The following is an 11942-nucleotide window of genomic DNA, read 5'->3' as shown; positions in this document are numbered from 1 at the left end:
TGTCCTATATTAACTATACCCGTTTGATTAAAGTACGTTTTATTATGAGAATCTTTATAAAATCGTAACTGTCTTAGTTAATTCTAAAATCTCCTCGCAATGACACTATTTTTTTTTAAAATTAATTAATTAATTAAGAAAAAATTACCATGCTTTAAGCATCACTTGTTTTATCTATTAGTTTTTCTGAAAATATTATTTGCATTGAGGTGTAATGCATCACTTTACAAGAATAGTGCTTTATACTTAATGTCTCAACTCCAATTGAATCAAAATTTTAGGGCTTTATACTTAATGTATCAACTTCAATTGAATCAAAATTTTAGTAATTTTCCTTTCTAAAAAAAAAAAAAAAAAAAAAAAGAAGAAGAAGAAGAAGTCATTTTCCGGATCATGCCTTTTTACACCTCAAAAGACAATGTATATTTCAAAGAAAAGCAAGATAACGATTGGAAATTTGCCTCTCAATGACACGGCATACAAGGTCCTATATGGTATTTACTTTGTTCTACACAGCATGTCAACAATGCGACACATGTACTACCCTTAGGTGTTAGACTTCTAAACGATGTATAACTCATCTTATTGTTACTGTCATTAGCATTAAAAAAACAAAATACCCATGACTCGTGACTCTACAAAAGCAAATTAATTTTTTTTTGTCCCTTAAAAAATGAATGCATTTTTGTAAGCAAAAGAAGGACGTGACACCTTGCAAGCAACGCATGGCTCACCATTATATAATTAACGCATGTCTTACAACTACTACTGCTCTGCTGTCATTAGCTGATTAGAAAACCAGGCGTTTTGCACGTCAAAGATTTGGACTAGCTCTTGTAATTTTTTTTTAAAAAATTTTTAATTCAAGTAATTAGGTCTGAATTTGACACATATTCTCGGAGATAATTTAAACTTAATTTTATTTTAGACCAGATTTAAATCTATTTTGTGACTAGGTAAACACTGAAAAAAGAAAAAAGAAAAAAAAAAGCATGCACAACTTATTGTGGGACATTATTAAGTAACCGCTAATTTGTCAAGACACATATATGAACCAACTACCGCAACCACCAGTTTGGAAGAGTTTGCTTGCTTTGGTTTCTAATAAAAATCTTGTTCTCGGAGTTTATCTTCTCCAAACTGAAAATTAAGTTGGTGGTGACAGTTGGTGTGCTGCTTTCAGAACTGTAGCTTTTGGTTTGTGTTGGAGTGATCTGAAGCCGTGGCTAAGTTAAAAGAATACGTTATGGGAGACGAGGTGCCCCTCAAAGTTGATCAAGAGCCTGCACCTGTTGAAGAAAAAGAAAAGGAAGAAGAGGATGAGGAGCTAGCTCGAAATGGTGTAGCTGAAGGGAAGGTTGTGATCCCACCTCCTCCTGATCAGAACAAGAACGCTCCTCCAGTTCATGAGAGTAAGTGATCGGTCTCTCTCTCTCTCTCACTGAGTGTGTTTGGTTCTTGAGAAAACTAAGTGAGAGAATATGGAGCTTTTGTTTTATTAAGTTCACCACTAGGAGGCAAAATATTTGTGTTGTAGTCTAAGTAGGGTAGAGTTTGTGGTTTTCTTGAAATCCCAGTTTATACTATGATGAAAAAATGTAGAATTTTGAGATATCTCTCTTGAGTGTGTTTGGTTCTTGATAAAACTGAGTGAGAGAAAATGGAGCTTTTGATTTATTAAATTCACCTCAAGGATGCAAAATATGTGTTGTAGACTAAGTAGGGTAGAGTTTGTGGTTTTCCTGAAATACCAATTTGTACCTGATGAAAAAATGTAGGATTTTGAGATACCTCTCTCTCATTTTCTTTACAACCAAATCTATTATTGATTCTTATTTGCTTGGGTAATTAATTTATGAAAATTAGTTGTGCAATTAGTTTCTTGATTTTATTTTTCAGTAATTCTAATTTATTCTGCCTTATAATGCTTTAGAATTTCTTAATTCAAATATTTACTTGGCACCTTTTCTTAGAAATATCCCTAATTAAGCTCTCTAGAGCTTGATGATAATTAATGTGTCGTAAGAGTGTAATAATAAAGTAATACTTTCCTAATATATACTTGTAACCAATTGAATAATTAACCCCAACACCAGTAAATTTTAAAACTTTGATTATCTTAAAACTTTGCCCCCTCCACTTTATAATTTGATGTTTTCTTATTTTGATGTGAATTTCTTTTATTTATTTCTTATTGATAAATTAATTTTTTTTTTCATACTGTAATCAATACAAAATTACATCTTTTTATGTCACCTTTTCTTTTAAGATTCAAACTATATAAAAACTATATAAAATAATGAAGTTTTATTTTAACTTGAGTGTAGTTGAAGGGAAATTTGTGATTCCACCTCCTCCTGATCAGAACAAGACCGCTCCTCCAGTTAAGGAGAGTAAGTGATCTCTTTCTCTCTCTCTCTCTCTCTGAGTGTGTTTGGTTCTTGAGAAAAATAATTAAGAGAATATGGAGCTTTTGATTTATTAAGTTCACCGCAAGGAAGAAAAATATTTGTGTTGTAGTCTAAGTAGGGTAGAGTTTGTGGTTTTCTTAAAATCCCAGTTTGTACTTTGCTGAAAAAATGTAGGATTTTGAGCTCTCTCTCTCTCTCTCGTTTTTGGTTCTTGATAAAACTAAGTGAGAGAAAATGGAGCTTTTGATTTAATAAGTTCAACGCAAGGAAGAAAAATATTTGTGTTGTAGTCTAAGTAGGATAGAGTCTGTGGTTTTCTTAAAATCCCAATTTATACTTTGATGAAAAAATGTAGGATTTTGAGATCTCTCTCTCTCTCTCTCTCTCTCTCTCTCTCTCTCTCTCTCTCTCTCTCTCTCTCTCTCTCTCTCTTTCTCTTAACAGCTTGAGATTTTAATTTTTGTAAACTAGTTTTTCACATGATAAATGATTAACATTACCTATCTATTTTCCACATTATAGATGTTTAACATTAATTATTTGCCTATTTCAAACAGGGCCTCACATCAAACAATATCCTCTCTCTCTCTCTCTCTCTCTCTCTCTCTCTCTCTCCACATTACCAACATTAAAAGGTGAATTTCAACTTTCTTTCACCATACATCGTCTTACTCAAGATAAAATAAAACTCATTATATATATATAATTTCATTGTTAATAGTCATATATTTAAAAGTTTATTTTTTTTTTTGTTATATTATAATTTTGATTGTATGTAGATCACGTTCTATTTATTTGTAAATATTTTTTAATTATAAATGCCTACAAAAAAAAAAATTCCATTTGAATAGGAAAACCTAATAAAATAGTGGGGGAGAAAGGAAAAAAAAAAATTAAATCTCAAGTAGTAAAATATAACTAATAATTTTTTCCAAAAAAACGTTGACTATTAGTAGAGTTGACTTGATATATAGTCAATGACAAAGTCAAGATTTGACTTCAAAGAGAAAATTCTCTAAACACATGTATCTCCACACACTTCTATATAACTTTTTAAATGAGACAGGAGATGAAAAGTAAATTCCAACTCATATAACATGATTTAATACCATGATAAACTATTATTTGTCTAAAAAACTTAAATTATGAAGATGTCCACCTTGATATATAGTCAATGACAATCATAATTTGACTTTAGCAAGGAAAATCTATAAACACTTATACCAAACATACTTATATGTATATATTAATTTAATTTAATTGTGTAATTATCCCAACTTACATAAATTTATATTATTATGTAACTATCCCAAAATTGTATTCCTTATTATACAAATTTTTATGGAGGTGAAATAATTAGTACATATAGAATTTGAGCTCCTTTATTAGCAAAAATCTGATATATCAGATTTTTGCTTTTGCTTTTATATAAAGTTATAACTCATTCTTGTTCTTTTCCACTTTTTTTCTCCAAGCTTTATTTAGTTTTAAATAGTTTGAATCTTAAAAGAAATCGATAGAATAGGAAAGATTTTCTTTCCTTTAAAAAAAAAAAAAAAAAATGAACGTGACATAAAAAGATGTAATTGTGTATTGATTTCAGTATGAAAAAAAATAATATATCAATAAGAAATAAATAAAAGAAATTCACCTCAAAGTTTTAAGATAAACACAGTTTTTAATTATTATTTTTTGGGTGAAAAAGGGGGGCAATTGTCTTCCTTGCCCTTTTCCCCCTCGGCATATTGATATAGTTTGAGGTTTTAGGCAACAGTTTGAAGTGGGTTTTTTTTTTTTTTTTTTTTTTTCATATTCAAATGTAAATTCAATAATATTTATTTCACTTTCTGAACTATAATTTTCTAATTTTAAATCCATTTTTGTTGTTTTTTAGTGTGATATTATTACTAACAAATAGTAATTTATCATGTTATTATTAAAACATGTGGTTTGAGTTTGAATTCACTCTCAATCCTATAACTTTAAAATGTTAAAATCTACGGGTGTTGAGGTTACTTATTCAATTGGTTACAAGTCTATATTAGGAGAATATTACTTTTATCACACTCTTACGATACATTATTAAGCTCTAGAGAGCTTAATTCAGGATATTTCTACGGATAAGTGCCAAGTAAATATTTGAATTAAGAAAATCTAAAGCATTATAAGGCATAATAAATTAGAAGTACTGAAAAAGAAAATCAAGAAACTAATTGAACATCAAATTTTCATAAATTAACTACCCAAGCAAATAAGAATTAACACTAGATTTGGCAAAGAAACTGAGAGAGAGAGAGAGGAGAGAGAGNCCCTTAAAAATTGATGTGTCCTATAATATAAAATTAATATATATATATATATATATATATATATATATATATATATATATATTTTGCATTCTCTTCTCTCATCAATCTCAATAAAGTTGTCAAAATTACAAGCCAATAAAAATCCAACACAATTAAAACTTCATTTTCATTATAAAAAAATGCTATATGTCTGATGAATCATTATTGACGATCAATTTCTCTTAACAGCTTGAGATTTTAATTTTTGTAAACTAGTTTTTCACATGATAAATGATTAACATTACCTATCTATTTTCCACATTATAGATGTTTAACATTAATTATTTGCCTATTTCAAACAGGGCCTCACATCAAACAATATCTCTCTCTCTCTCTCTCTCTCTCTCTCTCTCTCTCTCTCCACATTACCAACATTAAAAGGTGAATTTCAACTTTCTTTCACCATACATCGTCTTACTCAAGATAAAATAAAACTCATTATATATATATAATTTCATTGTTAATAGTCATATATTTAAAAGTTTATTTTATTTTTGTTATATTATAATTTTGATTGTATGTAGATCACGTTCTATTTATTTGTAAATATTTTTTAATTATAAATGCCTACAAAAAAAAAAATTCCATTTGAATAGGAAAACCTAATAAAATAGTGGGGAGAAAGAAAAAAAAAAAATTAAATCTCAAGTAGTAAAATATAACTAATAATTTTTTCCAAAAAAACGTTGACTATTAGTAGAGTTGACTTGATATATAGTCAATGACAAAGTCAAGATTTGACTTCAAAGAGAAAATTCTCTAAACACATGTATCTCCACACACTTCTATATAACTTTTTAAATGAGACAGGAGATGAAAAGTAAATTCCAACTCATATAACATGATTTAATACCATGATAAACTATTATTTGTCTAAAAAACTTAAATTATGAAGATGTCCACCTTGATATATAGTCAATGACAATCATAATTTGACTTTAGCAAGGAAAATCTATAAACACTTATACCAAACATACTTATATGTATATATTAATTTAATTTAATTGTGTAATTATCCCAACTTACATAAATTTATATTATTATGTAACTATATATATATATATATATATATATATCATTTATGCCTTTGTTTTCCTTAAAAAAATCATTTATCCTCAAATTTTGGAAATTTGGAGGCTTTTTAGACCTAGACCTATGGCCGCCTCTAGCTATCAACAAACGGTAAATTCAATAATTTAACTAATATTCTAATATCCCATCTAATATATAATAGGTTTCTATGCCTTTTAGCTTCTCGTAGTGGTATATATATATATATATATATAATGATTTCTAACAATGACTTCTAACTTCTGAGACTGTATAATGCTTTAAAAATTAAACTGATACTGACGTGTGCTTATATTGCTGGAAAAACACTAGGATGTGAACCATTTGTCCCCAAGTTTTCAGAAAATGTGTCCAACTGTGAATATCAATATATCAATACCTAATTCATGGTCGATTCACTATCTAGTATAGGCCTACTAGAACATGAGAGCAATTTGTATCCTTTAATATGTTAGCTTGGTCACCCAGTCTTTCTGTTTCATAGACATGACCCATTCAATTTCTGTAACGTTTTTTTATGATATGATTGGCCATTGAAACCACAGAAGAACTAAGAGAGCATACAGGCTACGTACTAAACCAATGCATGTCACAAAATTCTTTCTAGCTCTTGTTGTTATTGATAAAGAGTTTGCACTTTGCAGCTGAAACTGACCAACTCTTTATTTTCGTTACTACCTTCAACGGGTGATACCATTTAAGAATCAAAGATTACTTCAGTGTGGGACCGGTTCATTCTTTATGTAAATTTTGTTTGAAACTTTATTGTGGCAGAAATAGCAGATCCTGCTGTTGAGAAAAGTTCGGAGGGTGCAATTGATAGAGGTAAATGGTTTAAGTTACTTGTACAATATTACTTTGAACATGAAAGAGATTGATATCTTTTTCACATTGATAGAGGTAAATTGTTTTCTCAGATGCAGTGCTTGCACAGGTGACAACTGAGAAAAGGTTGGCTTTAATTAAAGCATGGGAAGAGAGCGAAAAAACGAAAGCAGAGAATAAGTAAGAGGCTATCTTATACTTTCAAATTCCTTTCACCTTCTCTTTGTATTCTCTTGTACTGCCTAATTTCCTAGAGGGTAAATAAAGAAGGTTATTAATTATTATATCAATTAACTTTAATTTGGGGGAAAAAAAAAACATTACTCTTGGTGATTAAACAAGTATTAGAGCTTGTAGCGGTGTGGGGGGTAAAGACTAAAGTTCAAGTTTTCAAGAGGAAACTTCACACATATATATACTTAGATTATGTTAGAATAGAATTTTATCTAAAAAAAAAAAAAATTTGATTGGTCCGGTCTCTACAAATTTGAAAATTTTATTTTTGTAACCTACACATTTTGAGTTGGAAAATGTTGTGTACTTGTATCCATCTTATTAAATTTACTATATATACTCTTTGTACCAATCTAATCATGAGCTTTGATAGTTAATGTGACTTCAAAAGATGTTCAGGGCATCTGTGTTAGCAAAATTTATAATAAAATGTTAGACATATTATAAATTTTACCACACAAATCTTATAAAATAATGTGTCTCTAATCACAAAAATAAAATTAACCATTTATTTATTATGTTGTATAACATAATAAACAAATGGTTAATTTATCTTATAAAATAATGTGTCTCTAATCACAAAAATAAAATTAACCATTTATTTATTATGTTATATAACATAATAAATAAATGGTTAATTTTATTGAAGTGTTACTAATCATTTTTAGTGTTACTAATTTTATTGAAGTGTTACTAATCATTTTTATTGGAACATATGCAGTAATTCTATATAAGTTGCTAGCCAAGGCCAAATCAAAGAAATTGAATCAACAAATGAAAACATGAAATTTAGTTAAATAATTAATATTCTGGAACATTTTCTCAATACCAATAAAGGAGATGACATTTTTCAGCTTGATTATAGTATAACTCAGCATTGGGATTGTCCAACAGGGCTTATAAAAATCTGTCTGCCGTTGGATCATGGGAAAATAGCAAGAAAGTATCTGTAGAAGCACAATTGAAGCAGATTGAGGTAGTAAAGCTCTCTTGGATTGCTTGCATTTATTCTTTGGTGTTTGTTCTGTTGCTTCCTTATTGATGCACAAGCACAAGCACAAGGCACCGCTAGCTACGAATAGGATAGTGAACATTCTTTCTAGAACTAGAAGTGCATGTCTCGACTCTCGATTGTCAATAAAGCAAACTCATTTTGGGCATAATATAAAATATTTCATATTTTATGCAATTGTTAGTGACATACTCAAATGTTATGGTATGTTCAGATGCCCATGACAAAATTTTCAGCGATTAGTTTGAAAATATTAGCATATGACATGACATCAATACTTGATTGAATAGTGTTAATTTGACAAACCCTTTTCTATGTAATAGGAAAAATTCGATAAAAAGAAGGTAGAATATGCTGAGCAAATGAAAAACAAAATTGCTGAGCTCCACAAGGCAGCAGAAGAAAGGAGGGCGACAATCGAAGCCAAACGAAGAGAAGATTTCCTTAAGGTAGAGGAGATGGCTAAAAAGTTCCGCTCTAATGGATATACACCAAAGAAATTTCTTGGATGCTTCAGCTTTTAAGGTTACTAATTAAGCAAGCGCACAGAACAAATAAACAAAAGTATTTTGGAATTTAGTTTTCCTTTTTAATTTCTTCTTTGGCTTGGGTTTTTTTTTTTTTTTTTTCATATGATAATACCAGAGTATGTCTTTGTTATATGTATAAAATACAAAATAAAATAAAGGGCTATGAATATAATCAATTAACATTGTCTCTTCCATGGATAGCTTACAGAGGTTTCAAGTTTTCAACCACTGAACTTATTTATACTCAACGTGTGGAACGAACTGTCTAAGCCATAGAAATTTCCTACTATAATAAGCATGATATTTGGCCTTGACCAAAAAAACAAGAAATTGCATATTATTAAATCCCAAATCACCTTGGTGGAAAATTATAATGAGGGTCGAGTTTTTAGATTTTAAGGGTATTTTGTTAATTTTTGAAAGTTTTTAAGATATTTTGTCCAATTTGAAAATTTATGGGCATTTTGGTAATATACATATACATATACATATATATATATATATATATTTCATTGATTTTTTTTATAAAAAAATATTCATTGGTTATTGGGTAGTGCTTAAGCATGGGAATATGGGAATGATGAATTGTAGTGGTGTTATTGATGTTAGTTTGAGTTATTAACCATATAAGACATAGTTTGACCAGAACATTTAGATGTACTAAAATAGTTTTTCCTTACGATTTTCATTATATTGGTAACGCCAATATCATGAAAATCACTATTGGATACTATATATTCAATATTAATTCACAATTATTATCTGTGAAATTCTACTAAATATAATACAAAATAAAATAATAAATTGGTCAAATAGTATCTTCTAAATAAAATGGAGATAGGTGCATGAGATTGTTCACCTTAATTACAGTTTGTTATATTCAATATCTTCGCATACAAAATATTCGAATAGAAACAATATAAAAAATATACTCATTAGTTCAGAGGAAAAATAATAACAAAAATCTAAACAGTTTAGTTTGTATGGAAAGCTAACAAAAGCAAAATTGAATTTTGATTCCAGTTGAATTTTCTCTAAACTTTGGTTTAAAAATGATATATATATATATATATATATAGATATATTGTTAGTAATGAACTGTACATATATGATCCAATCAAAATTTTAAGCTCTCATGCATACTTTCTAGTATACATAGTTAGTGCCATCAAATAAATGAGGTATAATTAATGACTGTCCTTTATCCATGACAAACAAGGGTCAATGGATCAACACAGCAAAGATTAACCCTAATTAGAGTGTGCCTGCTTTGATACCACTTGATAGGCCAAAAAGTATTGACCTTGTATGAATTAATTGATTAATTAGCCAAGTTTAATTAATTAATTAAATTAAATACAAACGTATGGTAGCAAAAAATACCAATTAAACTAAGATACAGCGGAAAAATAAATTGACACGTGATTTGTTTACAAATGAGGGAAAACCAAACACAAAAACCCATGTGATTTTAAGGTCACCACCCAAATTTCACTATTATCACAACAAGCGGTTACAAAGAAGAATCTCACATACCTTATACCAATTACAGTTGAACCCTTACCCCAATACCAATTGGACTTGTTCTGTATGACAATTTCTTCTTTTGATGCATAGGTCCCAGTACTGATAACCAATTTGCGAGATCCTACATGTGCACTTCAATCACCAATAGAGAAAGTTGTTGTGCAAAGTTCTTCAGTTATCCAAACATGAAAATCAAGAAGATCTTGTTACATAAACCCTACTGCACAAACACACAACTTTTCACAAGAATGATAACTAGGGCAAAACTCTGTCCAAGTCACAATTTGCTTGAACAAACTTTGCTTAACATTGTGCAACTTGTGTCCTCTTTGAGGCCCTTAAAATAATCCTTTTATATATGTCTAGAGGATTGTACAAAAAGAAAACGTCCAAACATACAATCACGGATTAGAGTCAAAACAAATCTAAATTTTGTTTTTCATAAACTCGACAATGCTATCTGTCAGAGCTAGCTTGTCAAGCCACGGGCTAATAGCTTCTTAAGCTCGATAGAGGCTCGTAAGCTATATCGAGCTTTAATGACAGGCACTTCTTTAGCTTGAATTTATAGACTTGCATGTCTTCAACACTTGATCTTGAAACACATTCTTGAAGTATTAAACACATTCTAAATCTACCCAAGATAAGTAAAGTGCGTTTTGTCAAAGGATTAGCCATTACATAAAATATGACATATGTTCCTAACAAGTGAATCACATATGTCCTAACAGATATATAATTGATATAGTTTGTATACAAAGAACAGCCCTGTCCAGGATGGCTTTGGGATAGGCTTGAATCTTCTGAAAATAAAACTTATTGCGTGCATTCCAAATCCCCCATGATACCGAGGCCCACTTCTCTAGCTCAAGTTTTGATAACCTTTTTGCCAATACTTGAAACAACAAAAAGAAATCTGTAGGGCCGATTGAAAATTGCAAGCTTCAGATGGAATGTATGCATAAAGTCAAGAAGCAAGAGACACCCGAAGTGTGGAACTAAATGAGTGCATGTGATTTTTTATTTACAATTGAGTAGGGTCATGACACAATTTTTTGTTTACAATTGAGTAGGCGCATGAGATTGTTGAAGCATTTGATCTTGAAGCATGCAAGATTTTTTTTTTTTTGGTTATTACATGGGAATTAGGTAATATGAAGGTAGAAAAAAAAAATTCTATTGTATCATGCTATTATGGCCTTGTCATTTGGTGGTTTACTTCTATCTTGGATCCATTGATTTTAAAATATGCCAAACATCTTTGAAGACTCTTGTTATGTAATTCTTGTTTTCAAGAGAATATATTGAGCATGAAGTTGTAATTTGACATAAAAGAGCACTAATAGTATTTCCAAGAAATTCCATCATATAGATTGGCTTTTTGGTGAAGAGCTAGAATGAGGCTGTGAATAATTTATAAAATTTGTGTTTTTAAGTCATCCTCCAATTATTAGTACTTATTCCAAGCATATTCAGACACAATGAACTGTTTTTTTTTTTTTTTTTTGAAAGGGACAATGAACTGTTGGTCTCTCCAGCAAGAATGACTCTAATTAGACTAGATAAAAAATTGGAATGCATTAAGACCTAAAAAGCTAATAATAGAACTCCATCACAACATACTATTTGCAAAGCAAATTTGTTTACATTTCATCTATTCATCAACACAAAAAATCAGTTACTACATGAAAATACAACTTGCACAACAATTTGATTATACAATGACAACAATGGAAGGCAAAAGATGAATCTCCTTAATGATGCCATGGCTGAAACAAGTCCATTCAAAACTTCAATTTGTTTTGATTTTCCATTACACAAGATGAATCTCCTGGATGAATTAACCAATTTAAAGAATAGGTTGGTGCATTTCTCAATATGACGAATCTCCCTCAAGACTACACAACATACAAATAAATATCTTAACATCACTTCAAAGTTTATAACAAATATTTTCACAAACACCTTCAATGCATTTCACAAC

The 11942-nt window shown here is 29.6% G+C and overlaps 1 protein-coding gene across 1 annotated transcript; it reads left to right on the top strand.

The window, feature by feature from the left end:
* Positions 1-1050: 1050 nt before the first annotated feature.
* LOC112038241 (remorin) lies at positions 1051-8634 on the top strand. Its single transcript, XM_024071043.2, has 6 exons — positions 1051-1412; positions 2328-2393; positions 6605-6655; positions 6748-6835; positions 7784-7865; positions 8225-8634. Exons 1-6 carry the CDS (start codon positions 1247-1249, stop codon positions 8423-8425), a joined length of 654 nt encoding a protein of 217 aa, XP_023926811.1. The 5' UTR covers positions 1051-1246; the 3' UTR covers positions 8426-8634.
* Positions 8635-11942: the final 3308 nt, after the last annotated feature.

Source organism: Quercus suber, unplaced genomic scaffold (genome assembly GCF_002906115.3).
Source record: "Quercus suber isolate HL8 unplaced genomic scaffold, Cork oak 2.0 scaffold_37, whole genome shotgun sequence".
In the NCBI taxonomy this organism is placed as follows: Eukaryota; Viridiplantae; Streptophyta; class Magnoliopsida; order Fagales; family Fagaceae; genus Quercus; species Quercus suber.
Note: the sequence above shows the minus strand (reverse complement) of the source record. Positions and strands in the feature narration are given on the sequence as shown.